Source organism: Pteropus medius, unplaced genomic scaffold, assembly GCF_902729225.1.
Source record: "Pteropus medius unplaced genomic scaffold, Ma_sr-lr_union100, whole genome shotgun sequence".
NCBI classification, from domain to species: domain Eukaryota; kingdom Metazoa; phylum Chordata; class Mammalia; order Chiroptera; family Pteropodidae; genus Pteropus; species Pteropus medius.
In genome coordinates this window covers 9848494-9875370 of record NW_024352786.1, presented here as the reverse complement: position 1 = coordinate 9875370, position 26877 = coordinate 9848494, and the positions used below count along the sequence as shown (strand labels likewise).

The 26877-nt window shown below is 41.7% G+C and overlaps 1 protein-coding gene and 1 pseudogene across 7 annotated transcripts in view; both read left to right on the top strand.

The window, feature by feature from the left end:
• TBC1D1 (TBC1 domain family member 1) overlaps nt 1-26877 on the top strand; it is a 200328-nt gene that overhangs the window by 60149 nt on the left and 113302 nt on the right. Inside the window, exon 1 of one of the 7 annotated variants that reach the window (XM_039848790.1) lies at nt 4827-5213. The exons of the other annotated variants lie outside the window; for them this stretch is intronic. Within the exon in view, the coding sequence (XP_039704724.1) occupies nt 5184-5213 (30 nt within the window). The 5' untranslated portion in view covers nt 4827-5183. Of the gene's footprint in view, nt 1-4826; nt 5214-26877 lie in introns of those variants that run through there. 7 annotated transcript variants of the gene reach the window in all.
• On the top strand, nt 3025-3143 carry LOC120591359 (uncharacterized; annotated as a pseudogene).

Genomic DNA, 26877 nt, shown 5'->3' with positions numbered 1-26877 from the left:
TACAAGAAACTGCAACTGGACACACAATCAAAATATAAAATTAGAGACCTTAAACATCAACATGGTTTTATCAAAGTGCAATGTTCTTTAGCTATCACCTGAATTTATTGTCTACCTCCAAACAAGCCTTCACCAAATTTATCCCTCATTCACCAATTTATTGAAAACCTTTGTTTTGAAATCGATCTTCAAATACTCGGCCTCGTCACTCAGAGATTCCCTTTTTGAATTTAGCATGATTTAAAATGTGAGTACATGTGTGTGCTTGAGAGAAAGAGAGAAGTGTAGACAAGTAAGGGGGAACAAGACTGTGGGAAAGAGAAAAAGGGGAGTAGTGAGTGAGTAGGGAGTGTGAGTGAATAGGATCTATTGCTTAGGGAGGAATTCCTGAATGGCCTGAAGTATGAGGGGCTAGTAATACTGTGTACTCCCAGACTCTGCCCAGCTAGAATGGTAGGAATTTACCAGAGAAACTTGGAGGATTCACAGCACGGCAAATGGAGCACAGTCATGCTGCTAGACATAGCAACTCATAAAAAGGGAGAGAAAAATATTGAGAGTCGTCCAGGGGCCCACCCAGCCAGGAATCAGTTTTGGCTAGCACACAATCTCCTCTTTGATCTCAACTGTTTGACCTGTCTATAAACCCAGTTGAGATCTTGAGACCTCCAGCCCATCATTTCTGTGTTACTTCTACGTTAATAATATATCATACTGTATTAGTCAGGGATCTCCAGAGAAACAGAACCAATAGGAGATTATATATATGTATAATAGGAAATGGCTCATGCTGTTGTGGAGACCCAGAAGTCCCACTGTCTGCCATCTGCAAGCTGGAGAACTAGGAAAGTCGGTGGTATAATTCAGCATAAGCCCAAAGGCTTGAGAATTGGGCATCCAATGGTGTAAGTCCTGCTCTGAGTCCAAAGGCCCAAGATGTAAGAGTGCTGATGTCCAAGGACAGGAGAAGATGGGTGTCGCAGCTCAAGCAGAGAGTAAATTTGCCCTTTCTTTGCCTTTTATTCTATTCAGGCCCTCAGTGGATTGGATGATACCCACATGCATTGGTGAAAGCATCTTCTTTGCTTAGTCTACTGATTCAAGTACTAATCTCTTTTATAGACACCCTCACAGACACACCCAGAAATAATGTTTATCAGTTATCTGGGCGTGTCTTAGGCCATGTGTCTTAACCATCACTACTACTATTACTACTACTATAGCTAACATTTCCTGAGCACCTACTACATGCAAGAATTCAGGCCGAATTCTTTATATCTACCTTATTTAATTCTACCTTATTTAATATCTACCTTATTTAATTCTGAAAGTGTCGCTTCCAGTATTGTAAATCCTCAGAGAATGAATTTACCTAAAGTGTTTCAAACATCATCACATAGAGGAATTTTTTTAATTGATAATTCACGTATGATGAAATTTGGGCTTTTAGTATATTCACACCACCACTATCTAATTCCAAAATAATTTCAGCACTCCAAAAACAAGCCCGTACTCATTAGCAGTCATTCCTCAGTTTCCCCTCCTCTCTAGTCCCTGGTAACTAGGAATCTACTTGCTGTCTCTATGGATTTGCTTATTCTGGATAAGCAAATGGAATCATACAACATATTGTCTCTTGTGTGTGGCTTCTTCCACTTAGCGTAATGTTTTCAAGGTCCATTTATGTTGTAGCATGCATCAGTACTTCATTACTTCTTATGACCAAATAATATTCTGTTGTGTGGGTATACTACATTTTGTTTATCTATCAGCCAATGGACATTTGGGTTGTTTCTTCTTCTTAGCCATTATAAATGTGAACGTTCATGTACAAGTTTTTCATGGACATTTGTTTTCAATTCATACAAAGGGATTTTATTTAAAGATTTTTCGGAACTTGATAGTATCCTCAGCAAATATTTTTTCTGGAAACAAACTTTTATGCCGGTGATGACTGTGCACCACGAAACCATATTTACTAAAATTCTCTTTTTACAGTGTGAGCTCTGATTTCTGTCCTATTTTAGTAGGGCTTGATTTCAGGAGATGAACACCAATCCTCTATACCTTTGTTCAGGTGGTCCTTCTCTCTAGAAAGCCCATCCCCTCATCACCATCTGTAAGCCTGAAGTCTTCCAGCCAGGAAGCTAGATTTTCCTCTGCAACTTGATGGTACCTTTCAATTCTCTGAGAACTCCATGGGCCATCCTGTGGCATTTTTTACTCCTTTCCCTGCCTGATCTTCCCTGCTACTCTCTCTGCCTCTTGAGGTCAGGTTTCATGTCTGATCACCTTTCCTATTTCTTAGACTTAGCTGTTGCTTTATACAATAGGTGCTAATATTTATGAGTTGAACAAACTCCTGATTAATTGCTGTAATATTGTGATTTATAAGAAGAAATACATATTTGGCCTTTGTCCTCCTTGGAATTTCCTGTAAAGAGAACAAGAAATGTGTCTTTTGTTATGTCAATGAGATTACTTTTGGTTAAGCCCTTAAGTCACCAAAGGATGGAGGTTGGTTGCCAGGGGAACCAACCACGTGATTAAAAAGGGTTGAGATTTTCAGTCCCACACTCTGCACCTGTGGAGAGGGGAGAGAGACAGGAGATTGAGTTCAATCACCAATTGCCAGTAATTTAATTTTGGGTTCCACTTATCCTCTCCCCAGTGTTGCTTCTAAGTTCAGGGCATTCTCTTAGAGCTTAGTCTAGGGATTGGAGTGATGGAGTATGATGATGTTTTATCATCAGTCCTGCTTGTCCTGCCTGGTCCTCAGCTGCCCATCCACTCTCATCAAAAAACCATGTTATTGCCTAGGAACTCTCCAGCTTTCTCTCTAGCTGGCTTAGTTTACCCCATTGCAGGACATAGGACAATTTAAGCTGTTTTCTTAGGGGGCTATTTGTCAGTAATTTATTATTATTAATATAAGACCAATGTCAGTAAATCTCACGTACTGGTGTACTCTTAAACTTTAATGTGCATACTAGCTACCTGGAACCATGGTGAAATGAAGGTTCTGTCTACGGCCATGCTCCCCTGAACAAGTCTAATCCCATATGATCTCAGAAGCTAAGGAGGGTTGAGCCTGGTTAGTACTTGGATGCGAGACCACCTAGGAAGACCAGGTGCTGTAGGTGTTAAAAATAAAAAAAAAATAAGGTATTGTAAGCTGACAAGGTCCTTGCAATCTGTGAGGTCAACCAAGGGTTGCCTTGCCTAAAAAAAAAAAAAAATGAAGGTTCTGATGCAGTAGGTCTGGATTAGGGCAGGGCCTGCATTTCTAACTGCCAGGTGATACTGAGGCTTCTGGTCCATGGACCACACTTTGAGAGGCATGGTTATATAGGCCAGAAGGGCTCTGACTGTAATGGAGTTCTCAGCCTGCATCTCTTCTTCTTGTTTGGGAAATGATGAAATACAGGAAAAGGTTTGGTTAAATGGCCACAAATGCACTCCTCTTTTCCGCCTCTTAATTTCTTTAGAGAACATCTCTGCTTAAAAGAATGAAAGACTAGCACTTCCCAAAGATGCTTCTAAGGCCCTTTTCAATTACCTGGGTAGGCTCTGTTAAAATGATATCACTTTTGACTTTCCCCAATGCCTTTATTGTTTATCTTATTCCCATGCGTCCTACCTGGAAGAAAAGAAAAGAGAGAGATGACATCCCACTTCACCCCCCATGATCCTCTTCTTGGTACTTATGCCATTATGCAATCCCTTTGTCTTAAGTGTTGGACTAGACTTATTTCCTTGGTTGTAGTGAATAGAGTAGGGCAGAAGTGTTGGGATGTCACTTCTGTGATTAGTTTATATGACTGACTTCCTTATGGGACATGTACTCTTTCTTGGATCACCTGTGCTGGGGGATGCAAGCTGCCATTTTATGAGCAGCCCTATGAAGAGGACCACATGATGCAGCAAGAAACTGAGGCCCCAAGACCCATAGCCTTTAAAGAACTGAATTCTGAGGACAACTATGTAAGTGAACTTGAAAGAGGATCCTTTAGTCCCAGTCCAGTCTTGAGATGACTGCAGCCCCAGCTAACAGTTTGAGTGCAACCTCAAGGAGCTAGAGGCACCCAGCTAAGAAGTTGCCGAATTTCTGACACACAGGAACTGTTTTAAGCTTCTCAGATTTGGGGTAATTTGTTATACAGCATAGATAACTAATAAAAATCACCTAACTCAGATGCCAGGCATTCGAGGAACATCATTAAAATGTCCTACTAACCCATCGTAAAGATAATGCACAATTAATATGACAAAAGGAAAGAAGCAAAATTTGGGGCTAGGGTGGCTACTTGGCCTGAGGAACTCAGTGAATGACACATGCGTTTATGCATTGGCCACCAGACCTTCGGATTTTTTTTCCAACGTATAACTCTCGGGTGTCTGAGTTTGAAACTCAGCTTAACCTTTGTAGCTATAAATTGTCTACACTTGTCTTATCACCTTGCTTTGGGAGAGAAGAAATCTGGTGAAATCAACATTTCTCATGTTGATAAAACCTTGGGTCTGGCAGGAGCTGAAGGTTCTTTTCCCCCGCCCCTTTTCTAGTTTCAACGGCTGGGTTTTCCGACTCGGAGAAAACCACCTTCGGTTACATAAAGGTATTAGGAGCTGGGGAAACACTAGTCCTTTTGTTGCCAGCAGTCTCGAGAGTTTAGGGGTGGGGTAACCTCTGCCTGGAAAGTTGGCCAGGCTTTGTGTTCGCTCCAACTCTGGAGCTATTATCAAACCTCAGGGAGAATTTCTAGTGTTCCTAAAGTTGTGCGAAACGGAACCCCGAGGCCTAGAAAGCCACGTCTCTAGTCATCAGGATTTGGACTCCCCGATCGGGGAGCCGCCCCCCTCGGGGCAGCGGGGAGAAGGGAGAGCCCCACGCCTCCCAACTTCCCGCTGCGCGCCGAGCGCGGGGTGGGCGGGGTCGGCCGCGCTGTCCCCGCCCCTTCCCCACGCCGTCCCCGCCCACTTCCCTTTCTGGGCTGGGCGGTCCTGCCCGCGCGACCTCTCGGGGCAGTGACGAGCGGGGAGGAGCCCGCCGCCGCCGCAGGGGTGGGGGGAGTCATGCCCGCGCCCCGCCGCGCCCCGAGCCTGCCCCCGGCTGCCCGCCGCTACTCGGGCCGGCGGCGGGAGTGAGCGGGAGCGGAGGGCGAGGAGCCGCCGCCTGGCCCGCGATGTCACCATTGTTCAGCTGGGTGGCCAAGGTAGGCGGCTTCGGGGCAGCGTCGGGTGGGCGCCCGTTACCGCCGGGACGACCCTGGGAGCTGCTGTCCCAGCGGGCGCGGTTCTAGGGACATTTGTAACCGTCGGGCCGTTGGGGGTCCGGAGCGTGGTGAGCGCCCAGGGCTGCGAGGTCCGACTGAGCCTTGGCCGCCCGGGGCGGGGACGCCGCGCAATCCCGGGATCGCGGCGGGAGAGCAACTGGTGCGGGGCCCGGGTAGTTTCCCTGGTGGTTCTCATTCATTAGCCTCCCATTCCCTCGGGGCAAACGGGTACATAGTGTCACGCTCATTTCACCGGTGGGGGGAGTGAGGCTCGACGCGGGGACCCAGAGGGTCGCGCCTGGACATCGGCTTCTCTGGCCGCCGCAGCTCCCATGCACCCTGGATTCACCGCTCGGTGTTTTCCCGGCGTCCGGGCACGTGTGTTATCCTCCTTGATATAGGTTTGTAATTGGATGCCTGGGATAGTGCACTGAGAATGCCAAAAGGCTGCATCTACAGGGTGCACTTAGAGGGTGTCTGGCTTCTGTTTTTAACTCCCTGGTTTCAAAGACAGGTTTGAAGTCTGAGTTTTTAGATGTAAGTTCTTTGCTTTCTTAAAGTTTTATTTTCAGAACATCGGCGCCTTCAGAATAATTGAGCGCTACAAATCCAGGCCAATTCCACTGCTGCTGAAGTGAAGGCATTGGAGTGGATTTCCAGAATCCCCACCAGCTTGAGAACACATTAATGGAATAATATTCTCCCGGAGTACCAAGTGTTTGTGTGTTTTGAATGATGCATCCCTCAGGGCCTCTAAGGCCAGCCCAGCAATAGGGCATCTTTCTCCCTCCCCATGGACTCCTCCCTTTGCTAGCACCTTAGCAGGGCTTGCTCCTTTGGTATGGCAGATTGAGTAATAAACTCACATTGAGAGGACCGGTTAGCTACTCTCTGACCCTTTACAGATAACAATTAGGTGGTTGTTTAATCTCTGGTTATGATGCAGTGCTTTTAGAGTGTTATTTTTAAGTACATTTTTATGAATACCTGTTTATGAGACAGATAAGGCTTTGCTTGTCATTTAAGTGATGATAAAACGGAGACACAGAAAGCAGAATAATTATTAGGCACTATATCCTATTCTTACTGAGTCTTCACCAGAATCTTCACTTCCTGAAACACAGGTGGTGGTGAAATGAAATGTCTCAAAGTTTTGAATCATGAAGTAGTTTTATGCTGAAAAGAATTGATAATTCAATTTTGAAAATTCAAACCCAGATTTTCTGATTCGAAGTGGTAGCTAATTGGCTTTATAAATAATGCTAAAGTTTTTAAATGGTGTTATGTAGTTTAAAAAGTAATTCAGGGTGTGTGGTTTGGCTCTGTAGTTTAAAAAGTAATTCAGGGTCTGTGGTTTACATACTCATTCTAGGTTGAGGATTTGAATCTACTTTTATATTTTTATACTGTAAGGCCAAAAAGATAAAAAAAAAACAAATAAAAACTTTTTTTTATTCCAATATCAATAAGAAGTAAATCTAAAAGAAAACCCAACTTATTGCCAATACTGTTTTATAGTTTTATTTACTTTTCCAAAATGTGTTTAATAAAATGCTTTCCACTATAGGAGTGAGATGGACTTTTGTTTTCATTGGCCTACTGAGGTGACAGTGAAAACAACAGACCAAAGCTTTATTTAAAAACAACAACAACAAAAAAAAAACCAAGGACTTTTACAAGAATTGTCAGCCAACTGGCAATACTTTTGAAAAGCTCATATAAATGAACTGTTTGTTGATAATTTGATCTAAATACAGAATCATGTTATTCCAAAATTTTTATTTAAACTGCAGAACAACAAACTATGAAATGTTTTTTTGAGTAAATTTATCAGTTGTCAGCATAATTTTTAAAAATGTAGTTATTTTATATTTCATTTCTTCTAGGTAGTGTGCTATTATGAATTGCATCCTGAAATTGATTTTTATAGACAATATGTTATTCTCTGAGAGCTTTTAGAATATGAAAGTTCATTTCTTGGCATTATAGATTATAAAAGTGACTTTCTATGGAACCTATTTGGTTTTCAGTTAAAAGAAGTCATTAACACACTGCATTATAGACTGGGGAATGTTTTAAAAGCAGAAGCAGGAGGCACTGATAATGCTTCCAATATGCATAATCCCAAAGTACATTCATATTTGATTTTAGAATGACTCTTCAAGAACACACATGCATATGAGCACGCACCACACACAAACATCTAATTTTGACCTTTGCAAACTGCAGCTCAACAGCTGGTAGGGAAGGAGAAGGGGTGTGGCATAGCTTGAAGCAGATGGATACCTGAACATGACTTTGTTTTTATAAGGTAATGCATTAATATTGCATGGATATTGAATATACAGAGTAAGCAATTTCATGGTATAAAAATAAAGCCAAAATAGGGAAGAATTTTATTTCAAAGAGATTATCTGTTAAAAAAAATAAAGAAAAATAAGATGCACTTTTTTTCAGTTGGGCATGACCTGGCACAGGTGTGCATTATATAGCTAATGGGCTTAGGTTTCATAGAGATGTGATTTCTTGGTCAGCCTTTCGTTGGGGACACTTGAGTTTTCCCCTAGATTGTAAATAAAAATAAACTTCTCAAGCTTTGTGACTTTCATAGCAAACCTGTAGTCATCCCCAACAACCTGGTGGTTTTAAGTATTTCTCCTTATTGTTTCTATGCCTCAATATACCAGTTAATAAAGACAAACTGCAGCAGAACTGCCAGGTAACTTTCTGAATTTACTTGGATTTGCACCTGCCTGTAAAGATAATTGCTAAGATGATTGCCAGTGTCTCAAGTTAGTGAATTTTAAATGTATATGTCAGTTTATCAGGTAAAATGGGAAGTGGAACCTAAATATACTCAAATTTGCTGTGTTCTCAAGTCCAAGTACAGTTTCATATAGTTTGTCGTATATTATTTTCCAGCGCTCATATATTATTGGATGCTCTCGTGTACCAGGCACTGTTCATGCCCTGGAGGAGTTAGCTCACTTTGCACAACAGATTTGTCCTTTAAAAAGTGTGCACATTGAAGCTTTGTAAGCCAGATATTTAAAAATGCCTTAGGTAAAGAATCTTTTTGTAAAACAAGTAATCAGTAAATTTTATGTAAAACCAGATTTTTCTTGTTTGGCCTTGCTTTAAACAGAGGTTTATAGCCATTGTTCATTCAACAAGTTGTTCACCAAATGTTTTTGATACAGATATTTATTGAACATCTACAGCATGCCAGGTGCCGTTTGAGGAATTGGAGATTTGGCAGTGGACAAGGCAGACTAGTGTCCTTGTATTTTTGGAGCTCGAATTCTAGATTGGAGAGACAGCGAAGAAACAGGCAGATAGGCAAATAGCAAGGTAATTGAAGAAAAGTAAATGAGGTGGTTTGGTAGAGAGTGACTGGGAGCTAGGATGGAAAGTAGGTGGCATTTTATCTGAATGGTAAGTAGGCACTAAACCTGTTCAAGGCAGAGGGACCAAGGCCTGGAGGTGGAAAAAGATGGTCCAGTTGAAGAATCAGGGAGAAGGCGAGTAGGACTGGATTGCAGTGAGCTGGTGCTGAGAGGAGGTGGGCACTGAGTCCAGGAGGGGTAATCTGGGCCTGGCTGTTTAGGGTTCTGTAGACACAGTGGGGGTTTGGATTTGCTTTAAAGTGCAGTGGAAGCCATTAGAGGGCATGAACAAGCAAAGTAACATCAGCTGGTATATACTTGGGGGTGGAAGCTGAGGAGACCACTCAGTCTGTTGTGGTTCAGGCAAGAGGTGATGGTGGTAGCTTGGACTTGGGAAGTAAGAAAGGAGCACCAGTGAGTACGTAATTGTTCTTTATCTTCTGAAATGATGTGACCCTGTAGCTTTGCTACCTTATTTGTCTGAGGTTGATGCAAATCACCAGGTAACTAATTGCTTCTTCTATGTTAAGTCCAAGTACAGCGTGTCCTCTGGTCAGCTGCCTCTAACCACAGCTTTCGGGCACAGCTGTGCCAGGACACTGGGTTTATTTATTTACCTTTGAGGTTTTCTGCAGACTGGATCAGCCCACCTTGGGTGCATCAGATCAGTTGGACTTGCCTTTCTGTTTACTAGCACACAGTAGCCTTCATGAAAGGTATGGCTCTGTAGCTGGGATTCAGGCAGCAGTTCTGCTGTTTTGCTTATAGTCAGTCCTATGTTGGTGTGTCCTAGGTTAATGAGATGGATTATGTAAAATATGTATATTAAACGTTTTTCTTCTGTAAACATATTACTTTTAATTATTGGATGTTCGAGTTTAATAAAGAGGGAAGAACTTGTTGTCATAGTCAAACCATCCCTTGAATTTGAAAAATTTGCTCTGCTAAGCAAAGCTAGTGTTGCCCTGAACAAGATTTCAGGAGAGCTCCTGTGGGGTAGTGGCAGCAGCTTCTCTGGGCTTTGGGAGCTATAGTTGCTCAGAGTGACAATAATTTGGACCCAGGTTGGTTTTACTGAGAGAACAGAGAAAAACAGGGATAAAAACCCCACCTAATCCATGACAGAGCACTGAGCCCAGAGCAGATACAATGAGAAAAAAAGCAAATGATAGTTGGTTCCCCAAATTCCCTAAACTGATCTTATCCGGTATGCGCTTCTGCCCTGCTTTTCCATTTCTGACTATCTAAACTCTTCTCATCTTTCACCCTTTCCCTGAAGCATCTCTGATGACTCATTTGTTCATTCATTCATTCATTTGGTAAACTGTACTAAACAGGGTAGAAAATAACCCCTAAGATGTATATCCCTAGTCCTGTGGGAGCTCCTCCTTCAGGGGAGGTTAGACCACTGGCCTGCTGAGCCATGGAATTGCAGAACAGGGAGTAGCTCCCACCCCCACTGGAAGCTGGCTGAGGAGGAGTTAGCCAGGGAAGAGCAGTGGACTGCAGGCATTTGGAATAGCATGTGCAAAGGCCTGGAGTCATGTTGGAGGAACCTCAGTCAGAGGCTGTTGATCAGGCTGGAAGGAGAACCTGCTGTAGGGAGTAGCAGAGGATGAGACTGGACAGGTGAGCGGGGCCCAGGACACACATGGCATGCAGAACCCATCAGAGGAACTGGCATTTGATCTTGGGGCAATGGGGATCCCTACAGGGACCAAAGCTGATCTTTCTCCACTCTCGTTGCCACATAGTCCCTTCTGTGTGAGGCCTTGAGTTGTAGTTATTTGAATATTTCATGTCCTCTTGTAGCCTGTAAACTCCTTGAAAACAGGGGTGGTGTTGTGTTATATGCCAGTGCACACAAATCACTTGGGCATCTTGTTCAAATGTGGTTTTGCTTTAGTAGGTCTGGGATGGAACCCAAGATTCTACATTTGCAACAAGCACCATGGCGATGCTGATGCTGCTGGTCTGGAGACCACACTTTGAGCAGCAAGGTTCTCAGTGTATGTATTTTCTGTTATAACTACCATTAGACATGGGTGCTGCTCACATTTTGGGGAACAATTGCCATGATTTCAGATTAGTTCTTTGTATCTTCTGGGAGGGTAATAGTGGAAATAAATGAAATAAAACTTAAAAACTTAAAATCAATAATAACCTTGAAATCGACTATCTGGGGAACAAGAGTGGAAGGAAAACTTTGCACTGCATATACACACATCTTTTAAAAATATTGAACCTTTTACATATTGACTATTCGGTTTCTCGAATTTAAAAAGTACTTTGGCCTTTCCTCTTTTTCAGTATATGTAACTTTAGCCCAAATACCATTAGGATATTATAATAGACTAGGAATCAGATTATTATTAAAAAATAGACTAAAATTGCCCCCATGTTCTTATTTTTAGACTTTTTAAAAGGGCATTTATAGGTTTCATAGGAAAATTGAGCAGAAGCTTCAGAGATTTCCCATAGATTCTCTGTCCCTACACATGCACAGCCTCCTCCATTGTCAACACCCCCAACCAGTGTGGTACATTTGTTACAGTGGATGAATCTACAGTGACATGTTATCATCACCCAAAGTCCATAGTTTATACTGTGATTCTTGGTGGTGTACATTCTGTACACCATTATACATTTGAACAAATGTATAATGACATGCATCAGTAGTATCATACAGAATTGTTTTCTTGCCCTAAAAATCCTCTGTGCCCTGCCTATTATCTCTTCCTCCACCTCATCCCCTGGCAACCACTGATCTTTATAGTTTTGCTTTTTCCAGAATGTCACATAGTTTGAATCATAAAGTATATGTCCTTTTCAGATTGGCTCCTTTCACTTAGTAATGCACATTTAAATTTCTCTTGTCTTTTCATGGCTTGATTGCTTACTGTTTAGTGCTGAATAATATTCCATTGTTCAGATGTACCAAGTTTATCTGTCCATCTATAGAAGAACATCTTGGTTGCTTCCACGTTTTGGCAATTATGGGTAAAGCTGCTATAAATATCTTATGTGCAGGTTTTCCTGTGGATACAGGTTTTCAACTCTTTTAGGTAAATATCAAGGAGCATAGTTGCTGTATCATATATTAAGAATGTTTAGTTTTGTAAAAAGCTGTCAAACTATATGCCAAAGTGGCTATAACATTTTGCTTCCTATCCGTAATGAATGAGAGTTCCTGTTGCTCCACATCCTCACCAGCATTTGGTGTTGTCACTGGCCCAGGTTGTGGCCATTCTAATAGATGTGTAATGGTATCTCATTGTTGCTTTAATTTGCATTTCCCTTATGATATATAATGTGGAGACTCCTCTCCCCCTTTCTTTTGTCGTTAACTTAAGGAGTAGAAATAATAAATTATTCCTTTTAAATTTTATCTGATAATACACAGTGGTTTTCAGGAACATCTATAAAACAGAACATTTATAAAACAAACTTTATGTGGCTTATTTGTGAATCTAAACTTAAGAATCCATAATTTTTCCATTCTTTCTATTATCTCAGAATTTGCTATTGGAAAAGTGATGAACCAGCAGTTTTTTACATTTGTTAGATTTATAAGACAGGCATAAATCTATTTACCTTAAGAAAGGCATAATGGAAGAAGAATTTCCTTACTTCATGCACTTTGGTACTTTTTTTGCAAATTATTTTTATATCTGTCATGTGTTATAATGGGATTAAACTCATGGTTTTTTTTCACTTTGGTTGAGGTTTGCTAAGTTTGGTTGAGGGTTGAGGTTTCCTAACTTTGCTGAGCCTGTTTTCTCATCTATAAAATTAACTTCGTAATATATTCTGTGTTTATTTTTAAAAATTGATCCTATTCTAAAATTGAATAATGTCAAAGTATGCTTGGAAAATTGCGAAGAATGTAAACTGTTTACAACATGGTCGAGTTTGTAGTTTAAGTCAGTGGCTTTTGTGCACGTGCAATGTTGGGTACTGTGGCTTCAGAGATGAGTAGGACATGCCCAGCCTCTGAGTAGCTTATAGTCTAGTAGGGAGAGGGACACCTAGGAAGATAATTCAATTTAATGTGATAATACAGATGCATGCAGAGGAAATCACTCAACTGGGGCTTCTGGGGAGACTTGAAGGAGATGAGGTCTGAGCTAAGTCTTTAAAAGAAAGATGACTGAGTTGTAGGTCACTGATGTGGTGATTATGCAGATTGTGAAAAAGAATAGTTAGGAAATACTAGGGGTAGTTTTGTAGCATGTTTTGGAATTATTTCTAACTCTGTTTGCCTAGTTTTTGAGACCAATGATTTTTAACCTTGGGAAAGGCACATCAGGTTAAATAAATTACTCAGATAGAGGGAGAGTCAGAGTTAAGAAGGGCCCTTTTCTTTTATCCCAGCACACACTAGGGTGTGCACACTCATCAGTAATTGTGGCTAGACTGGTGGGTCATTCCGACAAACCAGAATGTAACTCGAGTGTAATTCCATTGGCCCTTTTCTACATGAAGAAACTGAGACCCAGAGCTTAATTTGAAGGAAGTAACTTGAACAAGGTCACACAGCTGGTTTGTGGCAGAATTTGAATCCACGTTCTTGGAGTCCTGGGTTTTGTACACCTTGTTAATGTTGCCTACTCATTTGTTTGTACATTGTCTCTAAAGCATTTTACTACAATCAAAAGTTTGCATGTCTATCAAACCATGTATTGTATTTCAGAATACTTTATTTAATCATCTGAGTGTATACACTTGCACATCAGAGTAGATCAATATGCCTGCAAGGAAGAAGACAAAGAAAGGAAGCATGAAGTTGAACACCTGTTAGGTTGGGGTGGGTGGAGATCCTCTGACATGCGAAGGTGTCATAAATGCCCAAGAACATGGGAGGCCTCGCTAGCTGTATGAACTGTGTGCAGGAAGAAACCAGGACCTGAGTATCTGAAGAGAATAGAGTCGCCAGAGTCCAGTGTGCTAACGTAGTCCCTAGTATTGGGCGCAGTAACCTGCTGATTTATTTCACTTAGTGCTCTCATTTCCAGGAGGGCATCCTGTGGGAGATGGGGTTGGTGTGTATATAGTTATCTCTTCTCTTCTAATATGGGAGATTGAGTTTGCTCAGAAAACCACCACCTGCAAAGCAGATTTAACAGGAGGGAAGATTACAGTATCATTAATACAACCATGGAAAGGAAGAAAAAATTAAATTTTTGAGCACTTAATATGTGCCAGCCATTGTGTTGGGAGTAGTCAACTTCTAAATAATGGTAGAAACAATGGTATTATTCCTGCCTTCTATTTTTTATTTATTTATTTTTTGGAAAAGGTGGATGAGGAAACAAGTTCAGAGAGGTTAGGTAACTTTTAGCTATTAAGATTAAAGCTTGAATTGTCTGGCTCTAAATTCATGTTTTATCTATTGTACCTATGCTATCTTTATAATAAAAGGATTTCAGCACAGGTTCAGGATAGGGAACATGGGTGGTCAGAACTTCGAAAAATATCTTGTCTCTCAGAGAAACTTCTTTCTCTTAGCAAGAAGCATAAAATGTTCAACTAACCAGCTTTTAAAAAGAGGTGTAAGATTGAAGCTATACAAAATGTGGAACTAATATTTAAACCCATAAATTTCATGATGTTCTTGATTACGGAGGGAAGAAAAGAGGAAATAAGAGGAAAAGTCACTGTTAGGAAGGTTGAAAATAGATCAAGGTCAGGGGGAGGTTAGGGGCAATTAAATGACAGATGGAAAGAGGTCAGTTTCGAGGTGACCATAAGCCTGAGGTTTCTGTTTTCTTTTTGACTTGAGTTGCGGGCTTTAGAGAGTTATCACTTATCTGATATTCTTTTTAAAGCACCATGGAACCATGTTTTGTACTTATTCAGCTTCTATGGAAACTTTTTTTAAGGGTCTGTTCCAAATAGACTCTCCAGAGAATCCTATCGCAGTGGACTTTTTTCCAGCCTGTGACAGTACACCAGACAGGAAGTTAAAGGCTTGGCCTGGAGGCCCAGGTTCGTCCTGAATTTGCCGTTTAACCTTGGCCAGATGCTATGGGAATGATGACCATTGCCCTGCTGCCCATCAGGTATCCCCGCTTGGGTGTCACATGAGGTGATACGAGTGAGTGTAAACTGTCAGGCCTTCTAGGATGAGCTTGTCTAGGCACTGTGATGGGTATAGTCATATATTTCCAGTAACTTTTTTGACTTGTACTCAAGTTATACTTCCTTGGACCTCAGTCTTTTGTTTGTAAAATGAGGACATTGTTTTGAATTATTGTATGATTTTTCAATTTGGAATCCATGTCTGTATTACTGCAAGTCAGGCAAATCATCATAGATTATCTACCTCTGATAAAGAAGAGAGGACACTGGAGTTACTTGCCTGGGACAGATCCCCTCTCCACCTGTTACTCATGGAGATAAGATCTCCAACATGTTACTCCTTTCTAAGCATGAATGTGTTCATCCACTAAATAGAGATGATAGCCATCTTCCAGGCTGTAGAGGATTTATCCATATAACATCAAAACATACCTGGCTCAGAGTAAGCACTTAATAAGGACGAGTGGTCACCATCATTGGTGCCATCATCCTCATCATCATGGAGAATACCTTTACAGTTACTTAGTTCTGTTCTCTTTTTTTTAAAGATGAGATGAGGTGGCTTTCCCAAAGTCATAGCTAAGATTAATGTGTTCTGACTCTTAGTACAGAGCTCTTTGCATCACCTGATAACTCACTATGTCTAGATTCTTTCTGTTGTTCTATTATATTCTGCATGAATTAAACACAAGCCCTAGGTTATAAGTACAGAGCAAGAGCAACGTGCTTTTGTCAGGCCACAAGTAATTTAGACAGATAAGGGGAGAATGATGCAGATAGAATTATGCTGGCCTCTGACACCAGCAGCCTTTGTGATCTGGCCCAAGGCCACAACTCTGCCTTGATTTTCCCTTCCCTAAGATAGAGGTAGGGAGTGGCTACTCAACCATTTCTAGACCTTTTCATCTCTCAAAATGCTGTGAAGAATTTCTTCATTTTTAGGGCTGTTAAAGTCTAGGAAATAGTGTGCCAACCAAAGATGTAGATTCTCCAATTTTGGAAAGCTTTAAAAATAGGAAGGAAGTTTATTTGTTTAGCCGAGTGCATAATTGTAGGCCTGCCTAAGGCAGAAAATTAGCCAAATGGTATTTTTCGGAAGTTCTTTTTACAGGGTGGACCAAAAGGAAATCAGTCATTAGATGAAAATAAACCGTGAGATCTTTGAAACAATATTTGCTTAGAGACATGTGCACAGGTCTATTGTGACGGTCTCTACTGTGTTAGGCTTGTTTTTTTTCATACATGCAAGTTTCCAAAATTAAAATATTAGAGATTTAATTGTAAAATTTGACTTCAGAAACACAAACCGAAAGCCTGCTGATGAGTAATGAGTTTGTGGCCTTTTGTACACTGATTATTAATAAATCAATTGTATAATGAACATAAAATATTGCTAATACTTTACTATGGTCACAACCCTCTATGGTTCCAGAAATAGCCATATTACTGAGTTTCTAGGTTAAGTAGAAGGGATTCTCTTCCCATATTTGAAAATATCTGAAGGTAATACATAGGAATTTATATTACACTGGAGTTTCAATAAAGGCAGCCCCTCGAGTCTCTAACACTTGATATTGGTGTAGCTGAAAGAGCATACCAAGGTTTGACTTTGTCAGTTCTCTACTGTCTGAACTAGCCGAGATTGTATTCACTGGATTTTTCTCCCCAGGAAAGTTCCTCAATGTGCTGAACCACCAGAGCACACAACTAATTCTGCATTAGTTTTTTTGCAGTTACCACACTACTTTGTGTAGTCCTATGGTCTTTGCAGGCATCTTGGCCGAGAAATCCCGCTTCTCCTACAAGTTCAGTGTCAATCACGATACAGTAATTGCTCATCGTCCCTGTGCCAGGCACTTGAGACACAGATTAATTCCTGCCCTCATGGAGGACAAGGGTGTTCTAAGGTGCTTACACAGTAGTCCTGCAATTAAAGGAGGCTGAAGGAAATGTAAAGCCACTGAGTAGCCTTTCGGTACACAGAGGTAATCATTTTCCAAGTGCAGTAAACGCCACTTGATAATCTCACTGTCGATTTAAATCAGCATGCATAGTCAGGACTGACTTTACACTGTTAACTTAAATATCATCCTTCTTAAAAACATTGGTGATTTTGGGATCTAGTGGTATAATTTGGATATTGGTATCAAAAAAAGTCTTTGGAGTCCTGGAGCATCTCTCTCTGCAAATTTTGGGGGCTCTTTAGATCTCTCTAACAATTTTTTGCTTTAATCCTGATTGAATAAGCAGGGGCAGTGGAACTACCTGGCCTCTATCTGTGGGGGAGAAGGTAGCTCTGCCCTTAGGCCGTTGCTGCGGACCTTGGGATGGGCACCAAAGCCTTCAAGACACGCACATCATGTCTGCTGTCAAACTTGAAAGTGCAAGCCCAGTAGACCTTGTGAGTCTAAGAGAAAACCCCCAAAGTCACTGAAAATGTGGGCACTGGCTGCTGTGTTTTTTGTTTTTTTTGTTTTTGTTTTTGTTTTTGTTTTTTAAATGTGGTGGCCTTAGAGGTTTTAGTCTAATAAGGAAATTTAAAACCAAAGAGTATATTTCATCCCAGTTAAAAGCAAACCATGGGGACCTGGTGTGGTCTAGAAAAGGAGCCCAGAATGGGGGCTCTGGTCCGTCTAGCCCGGCTTTGGGACCAGATGCTAGTCGTTCCAATCCTCTGAGGCTTGGTTTTCTGATCAAATGAATAGGTTGAATGAGTGGTCCAAGGGTCCCTTCCAGGGGCCGAGAAAGAACATTTGGATGGAAGAAGCTGCATGGGCAAAGACAGAGATGTGGCAATTCAAGTGAGCAGAAGCCCAGAATTTGTTTGAATGGAGTTGAGTGAACGCCCCCCACCGCCTCCAAGTTGGTAAATAGGAATTCAGGGAAGATACTATTGCAGCCCCAGCATGGAGAGTTCTGAACGTAGGCTGGGGTGTCGCGTTGTGGCGGAGATGGGAGAGGGCCCTACTAGGTTTGTGAGCTGTAGGCGTAGGCTGTCTGAGCTGTGCGTTGGAAGATGAGGCTGTCCGGGGGGAAGTGGGGAGGTGGGTAGATGTGCTGGGAGAGGCCGGGGGGCAGGGCTACAGGTCTCAGGGTCTTGCTGGGGCTGAATTAAGTACAGGCCAGTGCTGAGGTTTTGGACTCATCGTGAGAGAATATACACTCTGCTGGCTGAGGGATGAAGTTACCTGGAAGACAGTTGGGAGACAAGGAGGTCAGGAGAGAAGCCTGTTTTAGGGCAAAGGGAGTGAGCTTGATTTGGATATTTTAAGGTCAAGGTGCCTGAAGTCTGGGTGGTTCTTAAGATGGTGATTGGAAATATGAGTCATTTAGGAAAGAATTCAAAACTAAAGATACAGGTTAAGAAATTCTCTTTGCCTTCGGGGAGTGGATAAGATCCCTGGAAAGAGAAGAGTAGAGTGAAAAAGCAGAATACTGGAAAGCGTCTTCCCCGAGATGTCTATGAAATGACTGCACTTTACCAAATATGTTCTAAAGGAGGTCAATACGGTAATCAGGTTTCCTTACCCCATTCCTCCCCTTGGGGGTAAATCAAAGTGTACATCAAAGTGAAGTCTCACTGCTGGAAATGGCAGGATTCAGAGACTACAGTTCCCACTTGGTAGGTAGAATTCTTGTTCCTTGATTGTCGAATTAATTGAGAGTAGATTTGAGTCAAGTTTCAGTAAGTCACTGAACTTCTTGGACTCGTGCTGGCCATTCCCTTGCTGTGGGAGAAACAACAGCTTTGACTATGTTCCCAGTGGCAGATCTTAGCTGGTGCAGCCAGTCTTTATCTCTTATCAGCTTTGGTTTCGGTGTTGGTTCTCTAGGAATGTTCCTGACTGTATAATATCTGGTCTCGTGAGGATGAAGCTGGCCACCCCACCCTTCCAAACATGCACACACAAGTAGAGGAGCCCGCGGGGCAGGGAGCGAAGGGACTGTGTTGGCCACCTGCCACAGGTTCTCGTGCCTGTCCCTGCGTCGAGCACTAGACTCGGGGATGCAAGTCTGACTTTGAGGAGTGTGGCCAGGCTCCATCCATCTGGTGCTCAAACCTTAAGAAGCCCCTACCATTTTACATAGCTCCATTTGAAAGGTTTTTTATACGGTAAGTAGAAATCTTTCTCACGTTGTCTCTCACCGTCTTTTCTTTCCTTCCTGTTTGTGGGAGCGCGCTAATGCCTCTTCCCTGTGACAGATTTGTGAAGGCAGTGACATGTGTCCTGTCTTCTGCTTCCCAAGCTGAAAACCCAGAGCTCTGCCTCCTTCTCCCCCACCCCCATTCATGGACTTGCAGGCACTTTGTGACTTTCATTGCTGCTCTTTTAAAGTCGCCTAAAACCAAAAATGAAACTTCCTATGTGGCCTGATGAGGTGGAAGGATGGTGAGGCTGCGACCCCTCTCTTAAGGATGACGTTTCTCTTAATGCTGTACTGCAGGCTTTTCGTTCCTTTTCATTCTTTTAGTATCCAGGTCATTTCGCTGGCTTATCCTGAGCTTACAGTCAACAAAATCCTTAAATCTTTTTCACATGAACTTTTGGCACTGGGTCTACCCCATGGGTACCTACCTGGATGAAGTGTATTTTTTGACTTGTTTTGTAACTTACAGATAATACTTTACATATATTACCATGTTCCTGATGTTGAGATTTTTTTTACTTTTTGGTTTGTTTTTTCTTTCTATTAGCTATTCTTTTTAAATAATATAATTTGGGAACCGGGAGTGATTTGAAGAGTTCTGCAGTTCCTTTCCTTCAGTGTGACACAGGGTAAATGGCCTTGGGGAAAGTGGTTGTGTGCTTGGACAAGATCAGATTTTCGTTCTTACACACTAGGAGCATAAGTGGGTCGAGGGGAAGAGACATTTACACCGAGGGCTGGGCACTGCTTATGAATTCAGACTTGGTCACCTTGGTTCTACATGCACTTTTATGCTGTTTAATTTTCATCTTATGTGTTTCTTTGATTTCCTTTATCTTTAAAAGCAGGAAGAAAGTATTTGCCACTTAATTCTGCTTTTGAGGTGGCATGTGCTAGGATACAATTTTAGTTTTATAAACATTTATCTAAGTTATCTAACATCTATAACTTCTTTGTAAGCCAAGGAGCAGCAAATAGTATTGTTACTGTTAAACTTGGTATTACATAAAGTATGAAATATGTTAAGTGGAAAACAGATTAGACCAGTTCTGACTAATATCCTATACTAGCCAAAGTTCAGATTTGCCTGTTACTCAAGATTAAAGAAAAGGAATGACTACTTGGTGAGAATAGTTTATTTCAAGAAAAAGACTGAAATGAGAGAAAAGACCTGTTTCTACCACTGATCTGAATGAAGTTCAGGATTCTTGAACATATGAGATGGGTTTTTTTTTCAAGAGCGTAGTTGATACTGTTTTAAAAGCTAGTGTGGTATATTAAAAAACTGTAAATGATATACAGTTGACCATTGAACAGTGAGGGGTTAGGGGCAACAAACCCAAGGTAGTTGAAAATTTGCATATAATTTGTAACTCCTCAAAGACTTAAGTTGTCCCTCGGTATCTGGCTGGGTGTTGGTTCCAGGACCCTTGCAGGTACCAAAATCCACAGATGCTCAAGTCCTCTCTATGAAATGGTGTAGGTCAGTGCATATAGTTGGCCCACCACATGTACAGGCTTCTAACTGCGGATTGAAAGCAGTACAGGTATTTATTTTAAAAATCCATGTATAAGTGAATGTGCTCACTTCAAACCTATGCTGTTCTAGAGTCAACTATTTATAAGACGAGAATCCACTCTGGCAATCATGTATTAGTAAGCTTAAATTTCTCACATTGGTTTGGAAATTACCATGGCTCTCACAGATGTTGGTGACAGGGCTGTGGCTGTGCTGCTCTGTGTGTCTGTGCAGGTTGCATGCTGCACAAAGGCACCCAGCCAGTGGTGAAAGTAGGGGCTGAGATCCAGTCCACACTTGGCTTACCAGAGTCTGCCATTCCTGGGTTTTAGTCTGCCAGATGGAGGAGGACAGAAGTTTGGCTTTTAATAATTTGAACAAAGGTATCATACATGCGAGGGGTAACCCTATGCCATATGTGACTTTGTGTTTTTAACAAATTAATATTGTTTTTGTCAACCCGATACCATACCGTGTCCACAAATGTAATAATTTGAATGACATTTGTTGTACTGCAATTCCTAGGAAGTGACAAGAGTACCTATCTTATTAACAAGGCTAAACTCAAGTTTGAACTTGTCAGCTTCATAAAATAAACCAGTTCTTCCTATTATCACAATTTCGACTTAAGCTACAAATTTTTGTCTTGAGTAAGTCCCTATGCATGTGAAAGACAGTCGTTTGATATCACTTCTAGACTGCCATCTAAAGTTTTTAGTTTCTATAGATATTGAAGTTTATTTTTTCAGATTGTGTTTTCATGACTTAAAGGCTTTTGTTTGTTGTATAGTAAAGCATTTGGGAGCTTGTGTACATTGAAATTTATTGAAATGAATAATTTTTTCTCCAAATAACGTTTCCCTGGAAGGCCTTACCCTAATAATAGCAGACGGTAACCTCTAAAATTTCTTAAATTTTAAGAAAAATATACTTTTTAAAAAATTAAAAATAACCTTTTTTTTAAGATTACAAAATCAACATGTGAAATTATAGGAAAACATACTAATAAGCAAAAATAACAAGCCAACACGTTTCTGCCATGCAAAAACTAACACAGGTGGCCTTTTTCAGATCTTCCTTATTAAGGGTTGGCTTAAAATTGTATCTGTTTTGCTGAAAATAAGTTGAGGAAATAACAGCTCTTCACACACATTTACCTTTTTATTTCAGTCTGTCAGAATTGTTGGCTGCAATGCCAAAGTGGACTAGGAGTCGGTGGTGAGGGGATTTCTTCCCTGAGCGCACCTGGTTCCACTATCTGCACAGTTGCCGCTTTTTGTTCGGGGGTAAAGTGGCCTTGAAAAGAGAGAAAATTCACATAAATAAATATTTAATTGTAATTTGTGTTCAGATTTCTGGATTTTTTTTTTTTGGTCTGAGCGAGTGGTTCTATCATCTAACCACTCAGCTTTTACATCCATTCAGTTACCCATTCTTGCCAGTTTTACCTTCTGAAAAGTTCTTCATTTTATCCTCTTCTCTCCATTTGTCTTACTTACTTGTCTTAGTTGTGGTCGTCATCTCTTCCTCCTCAGTTGTTCATTTGTTCCTTCATTCATTTCTGCAGTCAGAGTGTGAGGAGTAGCACCAGGCATTGGGGTAACAAGGCGCTTGCCTCTAGGGACTGAATGATCATCTGTTTGGGGTTGAAGGCAGGTGACTAACCATTTCCACCCAGCATCCTCTTGTCCAGCAAACCCGTCCTGTATGTGACTGCTCTGTTGGAAGTGTAACGGGCCCAGCCTCACCTGTCTCACTCGGTCTCAGGGTTTGCTGGAGACCTGGGGCAGGCTGTGTGCTGGGCTTGGAGTGTGCCTCCCTCCTCATCTCTGTTGACCAGCCTCTACTCCTTAAAGGCTCAGCCCTGGGCTCCCCTCGTCAGGGTTCTGTGACCCCTCTGGTCCTGCCCACCCCCAAAAGTGGATGCCTTGCCTCTGTTCACCTGGTAAGCTGAGGCTCCTATCACTCCCGTGGCCTCCTCCATCTCCAGGTGGTGCCACATTCATTACAGCCCCAATGCCCAGCATGGATCCAGATGGAAACATCAAGTGCAAATAATGTTCTCCTGACAGGGCTGGTGTGAGGATTCAGTGAGATGATCCGTATAGAACACGTGTCAGGCACGTAGTTGGCTTCAATAAGTGGTGTTAGTGCCTGAGATACTATATTAACTAGATTCAAGTGAAGGTGTCAGAAGTTTAGCTTTTCCCCCCGACAGGGTGTGTATATAAGAAATACTGGTGTCACACTTTCTCTACCTGATACTAGGTAAGGTTAGAAAATAAAGCCATTTTGTTTGTTTCTTTCCTTATAACCTGTTGAATTTATCTGCAGTACTTTGGTGTATTTTCAAGTAAATATACTTAAATTGAGGTGAATTAGTATTACATTATCTGCTTTACACTTTAAAGTAGAGAAACAAAACTGCTGTTTATGTGCATCTCACATATTAAAGTATGTGTGTTTAGTAAACACTCTGACATCGGCCTGCAGGGTCCACAGAAACGAATCATACAGTATCCCATCCCCAGGTGTGATGTTGGAGACAGACTCAGTGCTGTGACCTGTATGACAACAGAAGGCCATAAACTTGAATGGTGAAAAATTTTACATCTTCATTTTTACTAGCTTCTAACTGAAATTAACATGTCTTTCAATTATGAGTATAGCCATCAAACCCAGAATCATTAGCAGCTCCCGTGATGGTGACATCAATAAATCAGTTATTTTTCATATTGCATTGTAATTGTTACACATTTCTAAAAATACTGTGTATGCTCATCATAACTTTGGATTGCAGTAGTTATTTGACTTTCCTCTAGATCTTGTTAAATATTGTAATAAATATATAGTACTGTGTCATAATTATTTGGATAATTCTCTTAGTGTAATTAAGTTCTTTTGTGTTTCTTTGTGTTCTATTTTATGCATTTAAAAACCTTATTCCGAGAAGGGTCCCTAGGCTTCACCATGCTGTCAGATGGGTATGTGACACAAAGAGTTTAGGAATCTCTGCCTTTGAGAGAGCATGCCAACATTTGCTTAGGGAAGACTGGCAGGAATGTGGGTATGTAATTAAAAGCTGAGATACCACTCTCACCTAAGATGCCTGCTAACCCTGTGCGGTTTTGCCTGTTGCCCCAACACACAGCAGCACACAGCTTAGCACAATCTCAATAGCTCTTTTGATCATGGTGTAATATACGCTCATCACACAGAAGAAAGGGTTAAACTACATTCTCTACAGCCTTTGAAAAAATAGATGAAACGATTCACATCCCAAAATGTTTAAAATAAAAATAGCTTAGGCACTTAAGGGGGTCAGCCTTCAGCTGTCTAGGAAAATTTTGTAATCCAAAGGGATTTAGTCCCCGTGTTTCTGGTTTACTATTTTTACAGCATTTGTTCCTTCTGCAAATATTTGTCGCGTGGATACTATGCGCAGGCATTGTGTTGGGGGATATTATAGATTCATCACGGTTCTCTTCTAAAGTCTACTTGAGGTGTTTCTTTGTTATCACTTAAAAATCTCAAAGTCACCAAAGTTTTATTATAAATCGCAATCCTTCATACATTGAGCAAATTTAATTGTACTTGCTGTGTGCCAGGCACTGTCCTATGCGCGTTGGGCTACATTACTGTGCAAGATAAAAGATAATTCTCCCCTCTGGGAGCTGGTAGTCAAGCATTTGGGTGTTTTGTGCTCCCAAGTTTATACGGCTGTCCTGAATGTGCCGTAAAACCTGCTCGCCACTCACAGGCCTGTGTTGTTTGTGAGGTAGTGGTTTCCACACCGTTCTGTGGGTCCTTCTGAATGTCCAGGGCTGGCAGAAGGAAGGGGAAGAGAATATTCCGCTCAGCTCCATTTTAATCAAGGTGCTCCTACTCTTGTATATTTGAGATTGCTGGAAAGTTGAGGGTGGGGCGAGGTGGGGGAGAGTTCTGTTGTCTACAGGATGTTTGGAAATGTCGTTTTTAAATGAGATTGGCATTATCAGCTGCTGGCTGATATGGAATAAATTTTTGTCATTTATGAGCATTTCGGTAGTGAAAGGCACTTGGAATAATAGCAAGCTTATTGTTTTTAGGTACTTTTACTTTATTTTTATTTATTTTTTTAGTAGCTTAATAGAACCATTTATTTTGCATGTGATACTGTGGGTAAGGATTTGGGAAGGGCTCTGCTGGGCAGTTTGTCTGCCTGGCTTTACGTGGTGCAGGGAGGTGTAGATGATTCACTTCCAACGTGGCATCTTTGCTCACGTGACTGATGTCTCAGTGCTCCTGGGCTTTTCTTGCTGTCCACCTGGGGCCTCAGACTCCAGGTTGCTTGGGCCTCTCAAGTGCTATTACTTTAACAGAGAGTTGACCTTTTCCTACTTTGCAAACGTGAAGGTGATGGCTAGCATTTATTGGGAGCTAATATATGCTAGGCTTTATGCTAACACCTTTCACATTCATTGTTTAATTTTATCCTCAAAACAACCTAAAGGTAGCTGGTAATATCCCATTTTGATAGAAGAGGATGTTGAGGTTCTAAGAGATTGTGTGACTTGTTCAGGCTTGCACATGAAGCTGCAGAGTTTGGAGTTTATTTCAACATTCCAGTTACAGAATATCCCTGTAGGATCTGTCAGCTTGGTAGATAGATTCATGTCTTAAGCTGGGGCAGGATTAGGGCTGACTTTCTCCTAATAGTTGTGACCAGAAGCAGGGAAGAGTTTTTCTCCATCTTTTTAAAGGTTATTCTCTTTCAATTTCTGCTCCCAGGTCCCCTTTCTCCCTCTTAATGGAATGTTTCTCTCTGATCTAGTAAGCAGTACTGGGTTCATTCTCATAATTTCTCCTACCCACCTCTCCCTTCCCCAAACATGCACACAAACACCTTACATTCTCTGAAATGCAACTAGGGGTCCAGGTAGTTTATGTGAAGGTTGAGATGCTCATCACATACATTTGCTGAAATGGTTTATCATTGAGTAGAGTTCATAATAACTAGCGTAAGGTAGATTGGAACTGGATCCTGAATAGGTTAAATTTTTTTTTCTTTTTTTGGTAATTCCCATTTTGTACAGTGTTTGCAATGAATGAAATTGATGCCGTGGTTGGTTTTCAGAAGGGAATGAGGATGGTTCTGTATGGGTTGGCAGATAATGCAATATGCCCATGATGACAAAAGTAAGTCACAGGACTCTGTGATCCCATTTTTTTGTAAAGGAAATTACCATTTAGTATACACAAAGAACCACATGTAAGAGAAACCAAACTGTTAACTGTGGATATTTCTAGACTTGGGATTATGGGTGACTTTATATATTTCTATACTTTTCTTTTACAGGGTTATATATTAAGCTTATTATTGGAAATAAAAGGTGACTAACGAATACAGTCTGCTGCTGTGTTTTAAAAGGAGGCTGGATTTTTGAGAAGCGGTGAAACAATTAGAACTTGCTTTTCCTTGGTTCTTGAGGTTGGCCCTTTCACGCCAAGGCAAGATGCCACAGCCCAGCTTGCTCCTTGCTGGAGCCCCAGGGGAGGGCCTGACTTCAGCTCCTGGAAGGGAGTCAGAGGCAGGGTGCGCGGTGTTCCTCTTTTCCATCCCTTTTGCTCTGTAGCAACCTGCCCTCAAAGGGTCATGGTCACAAAACGATTGACCTTTTAGCTGAGCCTAGAGGCACCTTGGCTGGAGCCGAGTGGGAGCCGAGCCCCAGGGCCTGGGGGACAGTGTATGTACCAGGGAGGTGTCCCAGAAGAAAAAAACATATGCCACATTTTCCTCTAAAAGCAAAAGGATAGAGAGGGGAAGGATTTGAGAGCAAAGCCTACATTTTCCAGTAGCTGCCTCAATTCTGATAGATGGATCCCATTCAGAGTGTTTTAAGTACATAGAGTGAGACTGTAAGGTGTGGTCTGGGGCCAGTTACACATTATACTGGGAAGTAAGGTTCTGATTTGACTCAAAGGACTAAACTGTGGCATAGGTCGTGAGCGTGTCCCCTCCTGTGTTTATGTCTGGCCTGCGTGGTGCTGTCCCCAGCCCCTCATTGAGTTGCCTGGGTTCTGAGACACAGCACAGCCTCCATGGGGACGCCTCTCTTTCATGTGGCTGTGGCTCAGAGCCCTGCACTTGGCTCCGGGAGCTCTCCCATTTTCCCATTCACTTCCTTTCGGGGAGGAAAGCCTTATCTTTTACCTAAGAAACAAGGGCCTGACCTTAGAGAACTGGCTGAAATCTAGAAAATTCCTTTGCTGTGTTTTCCATTGAGGTGGATTCTGCTTACAGGTAAGCAAAGGAGGGATGCGAATCTGGAGAGAGGGCAGGGCTGAGTGACACTCCTGCGGCCCCACTCACCGAGGACTGGCACCAGGCCAACTGCAGACGAGGGCCCTGGTGCAAGGGGAAGACATTACCTTTCACAGTCATCTTTGCGTGGCACATTTATACCTGTTTGTGATGTAGTGTGTAGAT